The 22,671-nt window shown below is 31.2% G+C and overlaps 1 protein-coding gene and 1 long non-coding RNA gene across 2 annotated transcripts; both read left to right on the forward strand.

Moving 5' to 3' along the window:
• The first annotated feature begins 2,440 nt into the window (after positions 1 to 2,440).
• LOC148612105 (GTP-binding protein Rheb-like) lies at positions 2,441 to 15,386 on the forward strand. Its single transcript, XM_088593233.1, has 8 exons — positions 2,441 to 2,601; positions 3,600 to 3,671; positions 5,821 to 5,888; positions 6,589 to 6,671; positions 9,254 to 9,310; positions 10,375 to 10,422; positions 11,769 to 11,850; positions 12,352 to 15,386. The coding sequence occupies exons 1-8, from the start codon at positions 2,553 to 2,555 to the stop codon at positions 12,445 to 12,447; spliced, it is 555 nt and encodes a 184-aa protein (XP_088449359.1). The 5' UTR covers positions 2,441 to 2,552; the 3' UTR covers positions 12,448 to 15,386.
• A 2,419-nt stretch (positions 15,387 to 17,805) lies between these two features.
• On the forward strand, positions 17,806 to 18,160 carry LOC148612106 (uncharacterized). The gene is made up of 2 exons (XR_015924310.1): positions 17,806 to 17,929; positions 17,960 to 18,160. It is a non-coding gene; the product is annotated as an uncharacterized LOC148612106 (long non-coding RNA).
• Positions 18,161 to 22,671: the final 4,511 nt, after the last annotated feature.

The following is a 22,671-nucleotide window of genomic DNA, read 5'->3' on the forward strand; positions in this document are numbered from 1 at the left end:
ATAATTAGGGACCGAAAAGAGGCAAATTCTTATCCTGCGTCAAATGATATGTCTAATAACAATAAAAAAAATCACAGCTGTATCAAGTTACTGTTCAGGATTTGACTTTGAGTACTTGTCTTAGTTAGAAGCATGCGAAATCTGAAATATGTGATACACCCCAAAACGGCTACATATTTTTTATTTTCTTATAGGTCTATATTATGAAATATGTAATTATTTATTCAAATCTGTCTGGTCTTATCAGATAATCAACATTGAAAATCCAATAGATTCTTTTGTATTTGAGTGCCATATCCCTTAATTTTGAAATCTACAGCGCATTCTATATAATTTTTATCTCCTACGATCACCGGTCATATGAAAAACCGAATGTTAATTTTTTGTTCACTAGGACAATTCAAATAAAATATCAGAAATAAAAATATGTAGGCTTTCAACCATGTATCACATTCTGCATAATTCTTAGCTTGAGTGCTACTTAAATTCTGAGGTCGTTTCAGGATGCACACTGCGAAGAAGATTATTTCAATGATAGAATCATGTTATATGCTGAAATGTTTCGCCGAAATCACTAGTTTGTTAAGGTATCATATTTATGTTGAATTATATCATCTCCCCGGTTGGTATAAGTGCAAGTTTTTGGCGACAGGAAATGAATGGCATTCCTATATCATGACCAGACTTGATCACATGTCATATTTCTCTTGAAAGATAAAAATAAAATAAAAATTTAAAGTAAATGAAAGGTGTCTTTGTGTTTGAGTACAGTATGTTTAACAAATACTTTGTCTTGTACAACTTGAAAAAAAGTGACTAAATAAAACATCAAACGACCTATTTTAGTGAAGTGACAATTTAGTAATATTCCAAAAATATTATGACAATTTCCCTTAATTGACAGTTGTATGATAATGAAAGAAAGCGAGAGCTTTAACATGCAGTTTTCTAACTTTCGAACAAATATTGCATCGATAACCACCAGCAGTAAGTTAGTTACTTGTGCATGTCTTGAAAAAAATCAACCCATTTTAGCAAGAAGATATCGCATATCAAAACGTTTTTTTTTTTTTTATCTGATAAACAAGTAGTAAAAATATACTTTTAAAGTAGTTTTGTTTGTTTCTGTCTTACACTTACAAATATAAACTTATCATTTTGTTTGCATTTTTGTGAACAGTGTCAAAAAGAGCTTGTTTATTGTTCGCTATATACCTGTCCTACACCACATCGAAGGTTGTGTCTTTTGTTTATTGTTTTAGGTTGGGTATTTACGTTTTGCAGGTTTTTCTATGTTGTTTTTTTTCTATATACTTGAAAAACAACCAATCCAAACAATACATACTTAAAATAATTATGTAACATGAATCAAGGATACGTGACAAAAAAATCTAGCATTAGTTGCGTCAGAATTTATTTCGTTTAAGTTTTTAGCAATTTATAATTTCGCCTTTTCTGGCGACAACACCTTACTGAAGAATATAACTTGTTATATACCTAAACATGTTCTTTTTAACGGTGGTTTGTTATATACCTAAACATGTTCTTTTTAACGGTGGTTTTTTTATATAACATTTTATTTATTTAGTTGACATCGGAGACAGGGAGTGGGAAAACACCTAATTAAACCATTTATATATTTATAGTACTAAGACTCATGTTAGAAAGTTCCCTGCTTATCTAACTTAGTTGAAGCAGGAACCTGAAAAGAAAGATTTTTTTTTATATTTCTTTAGTATCATAAATTATCTTTGTGTACGCAAGCAAGACAGAGAGATGAATGGATGTTTAAAGTGAAAATAATACTTCATAAAAATTAAACTATACGCACATGTTATCTAACCCAACGAAGCACTTAAAACTTCGCAGTATATATGGTATAGACTACTGGTAGCGGTGATAGACTGTGGTTTCTGGTCATATAATACCTTGCGCTATTGTTTAAAAAATAATTGGATTGGAACCAGAATAAAGTGAGTTAGGTGATATGTAAGTTTTCCTATTGAATGCTGCTTTCATAAGCTTGAACATTGTGAAAATCCAGCCAGTGTAGAATTTTAGACAAAGCAGGGTCCATTTCACAGACTTGCAAGTTACCTAAACTCACATTTCCAATTGATATCTAGCAATAAAGTTTGTTTTAGCATCCAAATTCTGGACTATCAAATAATTGAACCAAAGGGAAAAAAAAACAAAACAAAACAAAACAAAAAAAAAAAGAATAAAATTAGTGACAGCTATACAGTAAAGTTAACTCTGATCGCAATCAATATTTTTGGTCCATCTGGTTTTGCCTTCACTTACAAAACGTATTTAATCCTCAAAATAAAACTTGTTCTCATAATTCAGGATTGATATTTTTAACGTCAATGTACAATCGAAAGACAATAGCTCAGATCGACCTTTCAAAGTATAGAAGTAGCTATAAAGTAAGGAAGATAACTCGGGTATAACCGGAAGTCAGCAGTAGACAGTGCGACATTGACATGGTTTGAAAACAAAACAAACGTGCTTACTTTTCTTTTAACCTACAACTCGCCCAATCAACAACTATGGCAGCAAAGCATAAGAGAGTAGCATTGATGGGCTACCGATCAGTGGGTCAGTTTAAATCGAATAGAGAAAGACAAATTAACTTTCTTGACACTGCTGGTGACGCAGTAACACATGTCATCACATCTCTCCGAAGTCTACACTACTCTTTGTATTTTTTCTGTTCCTGTCAGTTTGATGTCATACTTGCCATGGATGTTTTTAAGCCAAACAAATGAGATTAGCCAAAATATAGAACAAACATATTGTCAAATAGACAATGTACAAGATAGTCCGAATTTCCTCTGACCCTGTAACCCTCCTCTTTTCTATTTGGATATTGATATGTCGGGTTGGGGTCAGAACGATGTGCAATACAAAAAGTTGGAGATTTAGCGGTACCGCGGAGTATCGCCGTTCAACCGCTTGTAACGACTTTCAAGTTGAAATTGTGCATGTCACACCTACCTACTTCCATTCCGGAATCATTTTCATGTATACTGATACCTAATTTGCTACAAAAATTACATTTATTATTGAAGTTTCGATGATTTTCCACAAGAGACCCTGTTTTGTTGACATTTTGAATTGTAATAGAGAGTAATAAATGAATCACCCTCTGCCTAGTTTTTAGTCAGAACCATACTTAGCAGTTTAAGGAGGTAGGCTTAGGGTAAGGGACACAACTCTTACAAAGCATTGGAAAATTTGTTTTCAGCATTTCATATCAATCTCCTGTAAGCATCAAAGTAACTTAGACTGATTTTTTTCTGTTTCAAATTAAAGCTTGATAAACTTTGGCAATATTGAATATGATACAAACATATCACTGATTTTAAGAGTACATTTTCCTTACTCCAAGTCTACCTCCTTTATGATGTACTTGTATATCTAATGGAGATGAAGTAATGGTCAATTTGAACAAATACGACAGAAGAATTCTTGAGCAAAAAAGCTGGTTAAATCAAATTGAACTGAGTTTGGAAAGCAGATGATGATATTGCTGTGTTCATTTAACATTTACACTTTATTTTTAGATTAAAATGATTTTTTATTTTATCTTGAAGGAAAATCCTCAGTAACTATCCAGTTTATAGAAAAACAGTTTGTAGATTCTTATGATCCTACAATAGAAAATAGTGAGTATTTAATTATTAATTGGTATATAATGTAAAAATATGTACATAAATAATTGCATTCTCTTAGGCCAACTTTACATTTGTATAAAAATGCTTCCTTTACGCAACTCTTACCATGGGCATTGACTATGGTAAACAAGAGTTATTCGTAGATCTCTGGACTGAAGGATGGTCTGAAATTGTGGCTTCCTGCGAAAGTAAGGGAGCAACCATTTAATTTTTATAATGAATGGCTAGGATGAACGTGGAATAATACTTAATTGCAGGGCCCAATTTTATGGTTTGAAAAAAAAACAGGATGAATAACTGAGCGAAGTATACAGGCAGTGAGAGTCTCTAACATTAATGTTTTTTAGTATTGGTTAAATGTAATATCAACATAATCTGGAAAGAACAAAAAATAGGAAAAGTCTGGTCTAAAATTTAAATTAATTTATTTTATTGGTGTACTAGTTTTCAGTGTTTTCCCAGTGGAAAGATAAGCATGAAAAATAAAACCAACAAAATTGATTTTCGAAAAAAAAAAAACCAGGTTGAGCAACTGTTATCCATAATAACCTTTATATATTGCAAATATTGGTATACATGAATATGTTCCCTTTCTTGACAGATTCTGCAAAATTTGATATGTTAGCATTAACTTAATGTCGTCCTAGCAACCGTTAAAATCAAATTGTTGCTCCTCAAGTTTGCAAGTGTTGAAATGTGTATTAAATGTACTGTCAACCGAGAATATAAACTAGGATAAAATTGCACCATTTCATTACTTTTTTCTGTCCATAACTGAGGCTCCACTCATATCTCCACTGTTGAGAGTGAAGACACTGTGGCGCCACTCATAATATCTCCACTGTGGAGAGTGGAGACACTATGACTCCACCCATAATATCTCCACTGTGAAGGGTGGAGAAATTAAGATTTGTGTTGACAGTAGTGTACATTGTATGTGTAAATAAATATTTTAGAACTTGGTACATTATACAGTGTTCTCCATGGATGGAAATGTAACCATGGAGGACAATTTTCAAATCAGTTTTTCCCCTGGCTGTTGATAGCATGTTCAGTATCAGTGTACAATATGCCCATATCAAGCTTTCTCATTCCTAAACTAGACCATACATTAACAGCTTTTTCAAAGTTAAAAGTCATTGTGTTGCTACCATTACATGTAGTTGATTATTCAGAGCTGCTGAGAACACTGAATCCACTTTCACTATCTGGAAATTTATACTTAAAATTTTACATAAATAACAGATATTTCGATGGAAATTCATCATAAAATGTTGTACAATGCTTTTCTAGAATGACTGCTGGTCTCATGTAAATCAATATCGTCAACTTCACAATCCTCAGTTCTCTTTCTTTTTTTGGTTGTGTTCTTTCCTATAGTTTTCAAGAGTTCTAAAAAAACTTGAAAGTCAGGATTGAATAACATTTGACTCCGATGCTTATCGACTATCCCACAAAAGCACAAAAGGTGTCTATTGTGGACATGTGGCAATAGATAGTTTTTATTTTCTTTTTAAAAATCTAAGATAGTTTTAAAATTGCTAAACTAGCATATATATATATATATGCTAGTTTAGCAATTTTATATATGAAATCAAGTGTTGTATAACTTGTGTCCTTTGTCATTGTTTTTCCCCATGGTCTCAAAAGTTGGTCTCAGGTAAGGCTGTAAACCGCAATAGAATACACAATTGTTAAAACAGTCTTTGCCATATAAATTTCTGACAACAAGCCCAGGAGAAACACATTTTAATGGACTTTGTAGCAATCATTGCCTTGTTAGTCAAATTCTGCAATCCCACCAGCATTTTTACCAGCCATGGCTGTCAGGCTGGTGTTTGTTTTGAAGACTGTTATAAAAATTAAATGTGTACATTTTAATCTCAGCACACATTGTTTTAACCCACTATTTGTGCCATGACAAAACAAGTCATGGAAAAATGCTGACACATAGTTGTTTTTAAAATACATTGATGCATGTATATATGAGCTGACCAATATGTTATATAGATCAAAATTGGAAAAAAACTTACACATTGTGTATAAGTATAATGTTATGATATTACAGGAAATTACATGTGTTTTTTTTCTTCAGATAAATGTATGTAGTTTAAAAAATTATTTTTATTTTTTTTTTCAGCTTTTCATAAAAATTTAAAAATCAGAGGACAAGAATATGCTTTAGAGGTTGTTGATACAGCTGGTCAGGTAAGGTCAACATGACCATCGTTTTGTTCACACTGTCACCTTAACTTTTTTTAAAAGTCTTTTGATCTTAACATTGTTGGTCACCTTAAGGAGGTAGATCTAGGGTAAGGCACACAACTCTTACAAATCATTGCAACATATGTATTTACCATTTTAAATCAATCTCATGTAAGCATCAAAACAACTTTGGCTGATTTCATTCTGTCTCAAAGGAAAGCTTGAAAGGTTTTGTGAAATTAAATATGATACAAACGTATCACTGATTTCATGAGTTATGTCCCTTACCCTAGGTCTACTTCTGTAACTTTCTTCTAGAATTTATTACACCTACTGCTTTGTGGTAGGTAAATGGTGATAATGGTATACAATCACCCATTCGTCCACTCTTTAGCAAATGCGCAACATTTTCATTTGTCTCTGCAACTTCTCACCACAGTCACATGATTTTTTGACGGAAGCTTTATTTTTATAGTATGCCATATCATGGGATTTTATTTCAGACTATAGCAGCATCAACTTATTGTTTGACCACTTTTTGTCTGTGACCATATGGTTGCATAGCTGAGGTTGTGTTTTTTTTTTTAATCAAATTTAAGCAATGAGTTTTAAAAGTAAACCCATGATATGAAGTTCCTTTTTAAGTGATTGAATTACATGTACTAAAAATATTGTTTATAAACAGTATCATATTTTTTGTCAGGATGAATATTCAATTCTACCTCAGAGCTACTATATATCAGTTGATGGGTATATACTAGTATATTCAGTGAACTCAAGAAAAAGGTTCGTATAATATACAAATCATGTTTATGTTTTTAAGTAGCAGTTTTTTTAAGAATCATGCAAATTCTGTGATATGTGGTATACCCCGATGAAAGGCTACACATTCTTATTTTTGTTATTAATTAGCTTCATAGGTCTACATGATGAAATGTACAATGTATACCAGTAATCATTCATTTCAGTCTGTCTGCTCTTGGGAGATTATTCACATTGAAAATCCAATGGTTTCTACTGTATTTTAGTGTCATTTACAGTGTTATCTCCCTTAATTTTGAATTCTACAGTATATTCTATATAAATTATGTCTCTTATGAACACATAAGAATGTGAAAATATGAAATATGAAAATCCACGTTATTTTCTGTTTACTGAAGCATTTTTAACACAATATCGCAAATACAAATATGTAGGTTTTCCAAACTTGTATCACATGGTTGGAAAGCTTACATATTTGTATTTTTGCATGATTCTTAGCTTGACTGCTACTTAACAAAATGATACACATTAGTCTAACATTTAATTAGCAATGCTAATTAAAAGAACAGCAACTGAACAACACTTTTATACCAATTGAAATAGTTATAGATTTCATAAAAAGTGAAGTTTTAATATTGCAAAATATCAACTCAAGTTATTTAATTTCAACATCATAACAAACAAATCTATGAGTTATTTAAGCAAAACTTTGGTCTTGAAACTTACTTACTTCGTTTACCCGAGAAATCCCGAATCTGGATAACCAAATTTAGATCATCCAATATAAAATTTCCTATAGAAACAGGACGATGGCACAATATACCTAGACTTGAACGAATATGTAGCTTATGCAACGAAGGTTTATTAGGAGATGAGTTTCATTATTTATTTGTATGTAAAAATTCTATTGTTGTAAATCTTAGGAAGCTATATGTACCAAAGTATTTTTCATCCCACCCATCAATATACAAGTTCAAGGGTATATTTTCAAATTGTCATACAACTTTGTTATCTAAAATTTCCATGTTTATCAAAAAACTCAGTTATATTGTAATTTAATGCATATATTTTATGTAATTTTTGTATATCTGTCTGCCTTGCCATTTTCATTAATTGTATTTGTATTTGCCTCATGTTACACATAACTTGTGTCTGAGTGAAATAAAGAATCTTGAATCTTGGGGAGTTTATTATGAAGTTGAAATTCAAGTCCTGTACGCTATCGGGCTATCACCAGGGAAGCTTTCCGGCTCATGACGCATAGGCTGTCCTGCTACTGCTCGAGTCCATTATGCTATCAGGCTATCACCTAGGAAGCTTCTTAGATACATGTTGATATTCTGCAGTGTTCAAATTTCAAGAGAAATAGAACCTTTTTTTTCCACGATTCCTTCTTAAATATTTGGCTGCTTGAAATTCAGTATCTCTCATGGCAGAAATTTTAACGATTGACCATTTACGAAGTCACTGGTTGTTAGGGGAGAACAAATCATCACAATCAAAATTCATAATTTTTCATATCATTGGTTCATATCATCCATGGTTGATATAGCAAAATATATTGCTGTCTAAGAAGTAGACAAAACAACTAAATTACAGAAATATATTTTAAAAAATTAAGAAATAGTCTTTGCTGCAAAATGCTGACATAGGTGACTTAAAAAAGTGAGGAAAAAAGGGACATGAAAAATGAATGCAGCAGTTGCTGGAAAAATACTCTAAGTCAATTTATTTTTGTTATTCAGGATACCAATTTGAATTCACACCTATTTTTTTTATACATCGTTGTTACTTAAAAAAAGATGGTACAAGTAGGTATAAATTTGTAGTGCTTGGTATAGATTCCTCGTACTTTGTAAAAAAAAAAAATATTCGTAATTGTCTTCCAAATATACTGAAGATGTTGTTAAAATGCTGAAATGAATCATCGTTTAGCCAGATCGTTTGATCTTAGTTTTCACTCTATAGATGATGTATCATCTAATTTCAGGATTTTTACTCTGCATCTCTACCTCAAAGAGCTAGAGATAAAGGACACTATAGACATTATGAAGTCAGCCTCATATCTTATTTTGGTTATTACATTTTTGCTATGTGTGTTTTCCCTGTCTAGTCTTTATATCCCTTGATTATTCTTTGCAGACTTACATTCTGTGTAACATGTTTTCCATGTTACTTATTTGCAGCAATTAATTCAATAAATCAATCATGCAAACATAATGTGGTTTGCTGGATGCTCTTTTTATTTGTAAAAGTTTGCATTTGTGTCAAAGTGCTTTTAAAGTAGATTATATCTATCACACAGATTATTCTTTTAGATGCATTTTGTATGGTAAAATTAAAAAAACATTAATTTTGTAAAAAAAAAAAAACTCTTTAGTGGAGATTCTTTCAAACTCAAAGGGGAGATAATCATATTATAAACAGTAAAGATAAAGACTATTCAAAGATATACAGTATACCAAGAACTTTTTCGTTTCGAATTTTATATTATTGTAAGACTTTAATTTAATGTCATGTTGCATAGCTTTCTCTCTTCTATCTGTACATGGCTGAGGTTGTCACCTTGAATGAATTGAACTATAGTTGCAATATATTGTTTCCAGCTTTGATGTGATTAAGATAGTGTATGAAAAGCTACTAGATATGAAAGGAACCTCCAAGTATGTATGACATTATAATTTTGGTATGCATTAGGGTAATAAACATAATATCCAAGTAAAAAGGTCCTGTTCTCTTCTCTTTTTGGTATAATTGAAAGAAATAATGAAGGATTTTACACAGTAAAATAAAGATGTATAGAAAATTACTTTAAGAACACCTCAACAATTATATATGAGACATGGATTGAATTGTTTCATTGTGTAGTGGAAACAACAAAAGAATAAATTTTGGTTTAAATAAGCTTCCAAAGAAGTTGGTTCGTTAAGGGCAAATTTGGCTTCTAAACTATTAGATGTCTACATGAAAAAAATTTAATGTAGTTTCTCCAGCTCTTTAATGTGTTTTATATTTGCTTTGATTGGTTAATGGTAATTGTTTTAACATATACATTTTGTATGCCTTTAAAACTTGGCTGAAATTGGGGAAATCTGTTATAAAGGCTGGTAAATACCAAATTTTGTGCAGTTTTTCACTTTTTACAATGGCCACATGTGTGTTGACTCTTGTGCTTCATATATTTTATGTATAATTTTCAGTTACAACTCATGTAATAATATCTTGAGTCAGCAGATGTGTGGCCAATCTATACCACACAAAAATCATTTTAAAAATTGGCGAAATGTTAAATTACATTAATGCATACTGTTTTTTCTTGAATTATGTCATAAATCTTGTCAAAAACTTCTTATATCCTGTATTTGCAACCATTTTACTATGCTACTACGACCTAGAAATCAGCTTTACTCAAATTTTCAAAAATGCCCAAATTATAAGGCCAAACTTTCTCTTTTGGTACAGCTTGTTAAAAAAGTTGAACTTTAAATGTTAGGGGTAACTCAGAAAAAATTTAAAACTCCATTTCGGAGGGTGTAGATTGATGTACATTTTTTTGTATATAAACAACTGAAATAAAGGTCAAAGCCTCATGAACATCTGATTAAAAACAAATTGACATTAAACATCTTGCACTCACTTGAACACTTGACAACACTTGGTTTTTGATGAAGAATGACTGCCGTGAATTAAAATAATTACCAAGTAAATTTAAATATTTTTTTTTCAGTATACCTATAGTTCTAGTAGGAAATAAAAATGATTTAGCAAATGACAGGTAAGATTTAGCATTTATATGGTTTTGATTTTCTAGTACTTAAGTATCATTCTTTATAAAAATAAGGAGGAGGTGATTCATGCATGTCAAAAACCCACCTATTTCCAATTCCGAATCAGTTGCAGACCACATAACCAGTCTTGATTTTTCATCTGGATGTTGCGCTATTGAGATAAAATTTATTTAGATTGTACATGAAATTAGCATGTTGTAAGAGTTATTGTTCTTGATTTGCTTTGATTTGGTTGATTTTAGTGTGAGATGAATGTATGATTTGCTCAAAAGTGAAATTCTGAATACAGAAAAGACAAATGTTACCTAAAAATATAGCATCTTAAGACCAAAAAAAAAATTGTTTGTTGGGTGGGTTATTCTACACCATAGATCACCTTGCCATAGGCAGTGTCTTGAATTTCATATGGACTGGTTTTTTAAATGATGTTTGAAACTTTTTATACTCAGTACTTACTCTAAAGTTCCTATTACTTGTACGTGAATAGTATATTTGTGAGTTGCTTCTGAATTTAAGGCTAGTATGGACACTTTAGCATAACAACAAACCAATCGGAGTGACTGCCATTTATGGTAGATTAAAAATACTGCAATAGCTGGTAATTTTGGTGTATTTGAGTGGTCTGTCTAAAAAGGCCAAAGTAATTTCCACTAAATATTTACTCTGGAGTTAAATCTTAGGGCACCACTTATCATCCGTCAAAATTAGAACCGCCATAATTTGTCATAACTACACCCGCATAAATAACCCCCATAAGGTAACCTTGGATGTGGAAAGGAGAATTCCTTCTAAAATTATTTGTTGGAATTGTTGTGATATGCAAATTAAAGTAGTTTCATTCACTAGGTGGCTCTAAAAATTTAGTAAGACATTAGAAATGAAGAAAAGTAGCCCTTCAAGAATTTTGGTATGAAGAGAGTAGCTAAGAAAAAACAAATTGTAAAATGTTCAACCATTCAGCTATAATTTTAATATACATTTAGGTTCAGACAAATTTGATACAGATTCTTTTGCTTGTACATGTAGTTATGTGGTTTTTCTCCTTGTAACTTGAAAGATTGAATTACAAGCCTCAGATTCCTAGGAGCTGTGCATTTCTATTACATCTGACAGAAATCTGAAAAAAAAATCATTTCATACAGTTCACAGCAGGATTTGAAGGAAAACCTAATTGTTTGGACTGTGGCATAGTCAAAATAATTTTGAAAATGATGATGCTTGCTGACTTCATCTACATGTAAATACAGTAAAAAATGCTAATCCAGTCCATTTGATTTATTTTAACAGTGATTCCTTTTGGTTTTATCATATTTTACTTTTTTCACCATTTCAGAGTTATATCACTTGATGAAGGTAAAAGATTGGCAGCTGAATGGAATGTTAGGTTCTTGGAAACCTCTGCTAAGGAATACCATGTAAGTCAGAATTGAGTACTGTAAATTTAAAATTGAAATAGCACTCACATGTATTTTTTAACTTTGTCTGCCCTTTAAACTGTCAGTGAGTGTTCTTACTTTGTGTAATCTAAAAAAACTCAAAAGTATTAATCAAACTGTTGCACAGTATTGATACAACTCCTCAACCCACCATATGAAAATTCTAAGTCATAAAAAATATTAGTGCCAAAATAATGATCAAATGAATTTGAGTTCTTTTCACTTGAGAAAAAAACCTCTGTTATTTAATGCTAGCAACAGTGTTTTAAGCAAATAGTGTTACATATACTCTTGTCTGTACTTCTGTCATTCTGTTATAAAAATGTTTCTGGATTTTTTAAATCCTCGTAGAAATTTAGCTAATTTTTTGTGTGTGTGAGTTTATCTTGATGTATTACAGATGGAGGTCTGGTTTATTCTGATTTACTAATTTTCTTGAAAGAGGAGTTGATAAAATTCATGGATGTTTTTTATTTTTAGATGGTAAATGAAGTTTTTGTACAGATGGTTCAAGCAATAGAGAAATCAGAAGGTGGAGGTACCCCAGATAAAAAAGATGGATGTACTGTCTCATAAAGCAAAGAATGTTTCCATGGATACACGAGGGATAGAATGCAGTTCATTACCATGGTTACCATTTCTTAGTCTATGTCAGCACTCCCATGGATAAAAAGTCATAATTACTAGTGTCAAGGTCTCTCATTCCATGGGACCAGTAGTGCTATTATAGCAGTTCTTACTGCTACTATCGCTATGACAACTGTAACCATAGAAACACTAGTCTGCCTGCTGGAAGAATATGTTGTATGTCTGAAAATATTCTTGTGTTCATTGAATGGATGAAAGTTATGTGCATGCTTGTTTATAAATATGTATTATGGTTATTAATTTTATTTAAAGGGAAAATTCTAGAATTTTGCAGATATAGTGGAACCTATCTTAAGTGACTTCTCAAGGGAGAGCAAAATCATTAGGCAGGTTGTCTTTATATACAGGTTAATTTTACATACAATGCACTACATAAGGAAATTTATATCATTATGTTATGAAAATCATTATTCATTTTAATCATAGTTGTTGAAGACAGGTTATTACTGAATGCAGGTGGTGGCTGACAGGTTTTACTGTTATAGGTTGCTAGGAACAGATTTTTCTGTCTGTATTTTAGAAGATTATTTCAATATTTAGTTTCACAATATATACAGATAAATCTGTACACCTGATTCTTAACTATTTCAGGTCATTTCCACACTGTGTATTCCTCAACTACACCTCTGTTCACAGTCAAAGTTTTCCTTTTCTCTTCCTAAATTTTTATGGTCAACACTGCAGGTGTTTATAGAAAAGCAGAGGACTCTTACCCTACCGGTGCACCTGTCTATTCTTTATCCTTGGAATATATTCTTTTGATTACCTCTCAGATCTTGCTTCCCTTGATTACTCTTGCAGTTGGTCATAATTGTTGTAGCCTGTGGTAGATTATTCAAAGTATTATTAAGGGAAAAAAATTTTCCTATTTATAAAAGTTATGGTTATAGAATTTAGTTCCGTTGATCTACTATTCAGCACATTATAATGCACCTATATTATATTTCCTTAAATAAGGGCTTCCATGTGAAATTGTTTCACAATCAAACATCAATGTATATGTATTTTGTTTTCATTATTTCTAACTTACATTTTAAAGTATTCACAAAATAATTATATATGTATGTATTACAGTGAAATCTCTCAAAATCAAGTCCTTGTATGAGTGAGCAATTTGTTTGGTTTAGGCATTTTTTTTGGTTTATACAGGTTCAAAATGAAGTTAAATTTATATGAATGGACTTCAGAAGATTTCTGGGTTTGACAGATTTTCAGATTAATCTGGGTATGGTCAAGATAGCTTTTTATTTTAATGGACTTCAAAAGATTTCTTGTTTAGACAGATTTTCAGATGCTCCAGAATCTGGTTTAAACAGGTTTCCGGATTATTCAGGGTTTGGTTTAGACAGGTTTTCACTGTATCATTGTCGTTGCTATTTTGTATTTTCTAAACATTACTTGTGAGCAAAAACAATGAAAAATATATTTTAATTCATTGTTGAGTCTACTTGGACCTGTCAGTTTTAAATCTAATGAAAATAGTCCATTGATTTGAACATTAGAAATGTTTTGCCCACTCTAACTATAGCTGAAGAGTTTGTGTATTTGGTCATTTAGTGTTTAATGATACATAACTTCATGAAATACCTGTATGTGTATTTGAGAGTCCTTTATAATATGATTGGTTGTGAAAAATCTTTGTCAATCTACAATTGTACAATGTTATTGTTAAATGTTATTTTCTGTGATTCTGATAGGTACTGAAGTGATGTCATTGGCCTTCCATTTTAAGCATGTATAAAATTTACATAGCAAGGTGGTTACCACCCTCTTCAAATGACATGGACAGTTAAACAAAAGATGGTGACTGCTGATTCAGGAGTAGGATATATAGTTTTTTCTGTTGCTTCATTCTGTAGTGACATCCCTTGTTTGATTAGATATTTATCATGTGACCTCTATAACATCTTGAAAAGTTAGGAAGTTACATTTATGGTGAAGTAAGTCAAGAGGTAGTTTTTCTGATGCAAAATATTGGCTGATTTTCTGAGCATTGACCTATTGATGTTCATCGTTAGTTAAAAAAAAGGCCTAAATCACTGATCTTCAATAAAACTATATATTCAAGGTTTTTGTTTAGGAATGTTGGGTTTATAAAAACATGGTAATTTTTAAGTGTAAATGTTTGTAAGAATCAGACAAAATGGGAAAAATCAGAAACATGTATGTCAAAAACCTGCCAATCTGACAATTTAATTTCACTCAAGGATGCTTTCTTTATTTAAAAAGACCATTATTTGATTTCTGCATCACTGGCTTTACTCAGAAATTTGTCAATATGATGTTAGAAAAATGAGGTTTTTGACAGAGTTATCTGTCCTAGAAATGTTCATTTTCTGTTCATTTCAATGACATTATAACTCAATGCATGAACATGATAAAAAATATATCATCTTTTTTCTTTGTTCCTGATGGTGCAAATAATCAAATTACACTACCAAAATGATGTTTTTTTTTCATACCATTTTTCACCCACTGCCTGATTCTTACAGAGACTGGCACTTAACTACTACATTGATATTATTATACAGTTTAACATCTTTTTTAGCACTGATAGATACATGTATGATTTCAATACCTTTCTTAATGTTATAGTTATTCATCATCATTGAAACAGTGTACTAATATATTTGTTTAAGTAGCAATCTTTGTAAAAATCAGACAGAAGGTGATTCAGGCATGTCAAAAACTCAGCAAATTCAGTTTTATTTCTTATTCAGAAACAGTTACTGATCAATTTAATGATTTAGGGAAATATTTTTTTGTTGCTGCTGTGTTTAAAATGTAGAATTTTTTTTTATTTGTTGCTATTGCTGAAGTTAAGTTGTTTCAATTTGTAATTAAAACCAAATTTAGAAAATTTTTAAGCATAGTTGAATTGCTTGAATAAATATCCCTTAGTTTGTACTTAAAATTGGGCATTTGTTGTAAGAAGTAATTTATAGTCACAGTGGTTGATCCAGATTGAAAGGGGGGAATGGATGGTTTGGGTCCCTTATAATATGTTATGTTTTTCTTATTAAATCATTGGACGATACTCAGAAAGCAATTACGTTTAATAAACAATCAAGCAAATTTATAATTAAGCATAAATATAAAGTGACTGTGATGCATATTTTTAACATACATGTTTTTCTTGTTGGAAAATTTGGGATATGGTTTAGTTACTTCTGATGTAAATCTCTGGATATGACATTGGTAGCTTAAGTTTCTTGTTATGAAGAATTGTACATATTTAGCAATGTCAATGTTTCAATTACCTGTTATAATGTACATAGATTTAATGTTATTTTTAGTATTTGTTTGGTAAGAATCTGGCAATGGTTTTAAAGATAAAGAGTGGAGAAATTCGTAGTTCGAATCTCCTCTAACCCTGCAACCCCTCCTCTTTATAATTTGGATATTGATATGTTGTGTTGGGGTCAGTACAATGTGTCATGCAAAAAGTTGGAGATTCATTAGTACCACGGAGTACCGTCCTTCAACTGCTTCTAACGAATTTCAAGTTACAATTGTGCATGTCACACCTGCTTTGTGTGATTCAGGAATCATTTTCCAGTATGCTGATACCATAGTTACTACAAAAATTACGTTTTATATTGAAGTTTCGATAATTTTCCACTAGAGACCCTGTTTTGTTGACATTTTGAACCGTAATAGAGAGTAGGTGGAGCTTGTTACCTTTGGAATGGAACGGAGCTGAAATGATTTTTAAATCGGAATCTTACAGAATATTTCAAAATTCCGCTGAAAAATTACGTTTTCCTGTATGCTGATACCATAGTTACTACAAAAATTACATTTATTGTTGAAGTTTTGATCATTTTTCACATCATTCTAACCCTGACCCGACATATCAATATCCTGACCCCAACCCGACATATCAATATCCAAATAAAAAAGAGGAGGATTGCCTGGTCAGAGGAAATTTGGACTATGAAATTTGGGACCTTGGTTAGTTCCCCCTGTTGTAAATCTCTGGATCTGCCACTGGTAGTACATTATTACTCAATATACATTACTGTACATATTTAGTAGGTAACATCAATGTTACAGTAGCATATTATAATGTACATAATTTTTGAGGTAACTTATTTTTGGTACTAGTCTTGGTAAGAATCTGGCAATGAATTGAAAGATAGTATTTAAGAAAACAAACAGTATGTGATCTTTGTTATCATCAGAACTAATTTTTTTTTTTTAAATATTGAATGAAAATTATAGCAACTTACTGTGCTATTCAGTAGAATCTAGCAACTGTTATATTTTTCGTCTATTTAAAATAACCTCAGTGTCTGTGGTACACACTTGAAAGTAACCTGCTACATTGGTTATTCAGTATGCACCATGTGATTGAGGTTATTTATTCGTAGACTGAAAAAATATACCAGTCATTCCTTAAATAATGGTCATGTAAATGCAAAAAACCTTAATAGCATAATCCATTAAATAAAAACAGATCGTCAAGTTGTTTGTTTTCCCTTTCTGACTTGTTTCAAATAGAGAATTTTGCTTGATTCTTGTTGATAACATTTAATTTCTGAAGTGCCAGATTTTAACTGTTAATCCAATCTCTTATACATTGTACTTTTTATTATATTCAGTGAAAGTACTTTAATTCGTGAATCCAATTTTTCGTGGATCAGGGAAGAAAGCTTGTGGTTTCTTTAATCTGTAGTTTTAAACTTTTCAGTATACGCATCAATGGGAATCTCTTATTCATTGGGAACCAGATTTCACGGTTTGGTCTACCCGTGAAAACCACAAAATTGGTACACCAAGATTAATAGTACTTTCATAGTACTTTTTCTATGGTCTATTTACAATATTGGTATTAGTCTGTCTGTGTATGTGTGTGTGTGTTTTTTTTTTTAGTTATCTCCTTGGTAATAGTTAGATATTTTTAAAAGAAAAATCTATGATGCAATTTATATGTAAGAAAAAATATGGAAACAGATATATACATGTACATTTAAAATCTGCAATTATGAAAGTCATCACACAAAATTTTATTTTCATTTCCAGAGAAATTCATTTGTCATAATTGAATGTGGAATCGCCTATACACAGGAAAAATACAACATATGTTTTAATAGTTCTTAAAGAGATAGACCTAGGGTAAGGGACATAACTCTTGAAATCAGTGATATTCTTGTATCATAATCAATTTCACCTAAGCCTATCAAAATTTCATTTGAAACGGAATGAAATCAATCCAAGTTACTTTGATGCTTACATGAGATTGATGTAAAATGGTGAATACAAGCATTCCAATGATTTATAAGAGTTGTGTCCCTTACCTTAGCCTAAGGTTAGTTAGGTCTACCTCCTTAAGAAGGAATTTATTGCTAAAATTTTGTTCTGATAGAATACCTCAAATAAGTCTTATAATTTTTTTTAATCACTTCAGGTGAAATTGATTTTTTTTTAATCACTTCAGGTGAAATTGATGTTCATGAAATGGATCACTTTTTATATCAAATGTGTGAACTTTACTACAATAAAAATTCAGAACCCTTACATAAACAGTAATGTTCATATATTTTAACATTTTTACCCATAGTGTGAACTTCATTGGACTTCTTTTGTTAATTATAAATATACATGTGATAAGCTTGAAAACAATATATGTTTTTATTTACTTGAGTTAGTTTTCATCGTGCAGTGCTTCTGGAATAACATTGTTACTAGTGATGGATCTAGGGGGTGGAACCCGGATTTGGACCCCCTCTGAGTTTTTGTTTGAAAATTCGATGTTTTGTATAAAATTTGAGCAAAAATTATGGCATGGAACACCCCTTATTCTAGAATTTTTAAATCAGAATCCTCCCATTTATAAATTACCAGTTTCTAGCCCTGGTCTTCACATTGTACTTTGTTACTATGAAGGCATTTTTATTCATGGGTAGTCTTTTTTTTCCAAATTGGTTATTTCATTTATTTTTTAATTTGTAGATTTTAATAGAGCATCTATGTTTTCAATAGAAATCCAGCATTGGGATGAAACTTTGAATTTGTGGTTTAAAGGAACACCACAATAACTGGTACCCACTATAAAGATCTTCAATACTATTGTCAGAATAAAAATGTTTGACATAGGTTAAGATTATAACTAGAATAGGTATGGTGTATATGTCAAAGAGATAACAACCCCACTGGGATGAAAATGGCAATGTATTCAAACCAGTCACTAAAATCATCATCTTGAATTTTTTTGCTAATCTTATTCTGAAAACAAAATATTCACACTTGTTTATTTGTTGCTTACTGAGCCTTTATAGTGATAGTGTAAACAGATTTCTGTATGATTGAAAGTCTATTCTTTCTGTAAAATACACATATAATAAACATTTATTATTACATTAGAATTCATGGAAGAACATTTTTATCTTTTTCATGCCAGTGCATTTTGATTTAATATTTCACTGGTTGCTTTCCCTTCCTTTTGGTTTTATGTTGTATAAGAAATGAGAATTAGATAGCAGTGATTTATCGAATGTTCCCTGGTAAATTATTTCTAAAATTCACACTGTGAAATTAATCTGGTGATTTCACACTCTGACTTTCTCCCTCTAATATGTCACAATACCATTATTAATCCACCAAAATTTAAAACTTATTTTGAAAATGGCAATAAAAGTGGAAATTGAAAAAAAATTATAAAATAAATATGATAATAATTTTTCGTGGAAAAACAAGTGTACAAGTACTGTTAAAGAGAACATAATTTATTTAAGAATTGGCAATAATAAAAATTTTGTCTATTGAAAAATAAGATAAATTTTCCATGTGCATATTGTTTATTGTGCAAAGTGCAATAAACAAAATATGCACATGGAAAATTTATGTTATTTTTCAATAGACAAAATTATTATCATAGCCAATTCTTATAAATTAATTTTAAAACATATTTTCATCTTTAAACATGAGAAAAGTAGCTCTGAATTTAACTGAATAGGGGTGTGTCAATATATATTTTTATCCATTGAGATATAACAAAATCATTTTAACCAATCAGATTACAGTATTTATCTCAAATTAATTTATTGGTTATTATTCTCTCTTTGTGTTTAATTATCCTATCATCATTGCACTCCAATAACTAAATCTCATCTAACAAATTTGCAACTCTTACCTACAAAGGTAACATGCCCTCTGACTATACGTAAAAGAAAACCATATTAAGGAGGTAGACCTGAGATAAGGGACATAACTCTTGAAATCTGTGATATGTTTGTATCATATTCAATTTTACCAAAACCTATCAAGCTTTCATTCGAAACAGAATGAAATGAGTTCAAGTTACTTTGATTCTTACATGAGGTTGTTGTAAAATGCTGAATACAAACGTTCTAATGATTTATAAGAGTGGTGTCCCTTATCCTATGTCTAACTCCTTAAATCTGTGTTCCTTGTCTTTATGGAACACCATTCTCACAATATTTAAAAAAAATAGTAAATTGTAAGTGAAGCATTGTATGTTAATAAAATGAGATTTTACATGCATTCATCTACATGTATATGTAAAGAGGCTAATTTTGAACATATCATTGTTACCCGTATATAAATGCTGTATATGTTATATTTTTATGTGAAAGTTTTTTTGTAAGATTCAGGCAAAATGGAAAAAAAATCAGAAACATACATGTCAAATTTTTGATTCCTGCATCTCTGGATTTGCTCAGAATTTTTTCAATAGAATGTTCGAAAAAAAATGATGTTTTTGACAGAGTTATCTGCCCTGGAAATGTTCATTTTTAGTGCATTTCAATAAAATTGTAACTCAGTTTACCAAACTGATATGGAAAGTCATGTCTGTATTCTTTGATTCTGATGGTACAAATAGTCCAATTAACCATTCAAAATAGTGGATTTTTTCATATCATGTTTCACCCACTGCCTGATTCTTACAGAGGCTGACACTTACAAGTGAATGGATGTCCTTCTAAATGCGATCTTATCAGTGAAATTATTATTGACTTTATACTGCAATGAATTAAACAAAATAAACCTCTAGAATACTGGATTTCCTTAACCTGTACTGCAATTGTTTGTTACTATGTTTCAATGACTTAGGGGGTGGAGTATTGATTCAGGGGAGGTTTGGTATTTTGGCCTACATACATGTAGCTAAAGTCTATACACGAGGGCTTGCTCAAATATGCAGCCAGTTTGAGTACTTTTTGTGTACAATTAATTTTTGGATTAAGGTACTTGATTTTAATGCTGCTGCTGAGCGGCTACTTCTTGAAACACATGTGCAACATATATGATTGGTATTTTTGTACTACATAACCAATGCAGTTCTAAAACTGCTTAACAGATTTCTTTGAGTTGAGGCTAAATTTACTTCCCAATGAGAAACATATTTGGGAACACCAATCAGTCGACCTTCTTTCACACCGTCTTTGAGTTAGCTATATACACATAGGGGCCCAAAACATGTATTTTCATGGATCTCTGTGATCTTGTAAATGTTTTATACCACAAAGGTTACATTGGGATTTAGTTTAGGGGTTACTTACGTCGGTTTGAAATTAGGACTGAATATGGTAAAGAAGTGTATAGATCTTGAAGTACTTCTCTGTCTAATAATTCGGCAAAATGTGTGTAAGGTGTGGCACTGGCATGAAGAAAAAATATAGTTGAAATGCACTATAATTAAATGGTGGGAAATTTTCTCACACTTTTTCCCTATATAAGCAGTAAAAAACTCTATGTCACAGATGCTTCAGGGTGAGTTTAAATAGCTTTTCAGTTGTTTTCTAGATATTTTGAATATTTTTGAAGCAAAAAAAAAGACCGAATTGAGAATAATGATGTGTCACCCATTGCCAGATTCTTACACAGAATAGTATTTAAATAGTGTTATGTCATAAAGTTTCATTCCAAAAAGTACAGTATGATTGTTTATAGGATACAACTCTTATTGGTTATAGGAATAGGGGGAAAGGGGCCAACAGCACGTATTTTATATTTTAAAAAGCTAGTGCATAACTTGAGGTAGATCAACCCTAATACAACGGAGCATTCTTTTCAGTCATCTTGCAAAATTATACAGAAATTTGTATTTTCATCTGTGGCAACATCCCTTCGGCTCCTGCGTATGGAGTGTTCATATCACATCTCATACGTTATGCCAGAGCTTGTCGAAGCTACGCAGACTTTTTGCATCGCGCTAGAACTCTAACAAATAGGCTTCTGGAACAGGGTTATGTTGCTGCAAGATTGAAGTCATCACTACAGAAGTTTTATGGTCGTCATCATGAACTCGTGGATCGTTATGATGTATCCATCAACATCATGAAAACTGATTTATTCAACGGGTCATAGTTTACCTCTCCTCGTTTGTCTACCCCGGACTTGACTTTTTATGAGCAACTCGGCGGGTGTTTCTAGAAAAAAGCAGAGGACGCTTACCCTACCGGTGCACCTAGTTTTTAGTGGAGTCCGAGTTGCTCATTTACTTTTGTTACTTTGTATGTATGATTTTAGTTACTTTATGTTCTTTGTTGTGTGTATCTGTTTTCCATGTCCGGTCTTTGTCCCAGGATTATATTCTTTTGATTACCGCTATAACCTTGGTTCCATTGATTACTCTTTCAATGAGCTGATGGTGTTTGACAAGAAGCAAAAAAAAAACTTTACTTTTAATTATTCAGAGATTCAAATGTCTCGAAATTAATTTCTGTGACCTATAATTTTTATCTTTAAATTTTTGAAGTATGTTTGAGAAAAAATAGGAAAAACTATTTACTGAAAGTATTAGGTATGATATATCTTAAACGTATATGTGTATGGACCTCTACTATATACAGTTGTAACACAAGGTGTATAACAAATTTTGTTGACTCACCTTAGGCATGCTGTCAAGCAAGATAATTGATCGTGAACAGAGCCATTACGGACGACGTGTATTGTATCTTGGTCGTGAACGAATCGTGAACAACGATTGTGTTACTTTTTCGATTATTTCAGTAAAACTGCAATATTTACCAACAAACCAAGAATGTCTGTCTTGAAAAATAATAACAATTTGATTGCGAATGATATATAAATATTTATTTGCGTCTTTTATTTCAGTTATTTCATAAATAATGTAAAATTCAACATACCTGTGTTATTGGTCAACACAAATATAAAGTGTGAGAG

This window comes from Perna viridis, chromosome 7, assembly GCF_037379345.1.
Source record: "Perna viridis isolate PV_CMFRI_1.1 ecotype Kerala chromosome 7, ASM3737934v1, whole genome shotgun sequence".
Taxonomy (NCBI): Eukaryota; Metazoa; Mollusca; class Bivalvia; order Mytilida; family Mytilidae; genus Perna; species Perna viridis.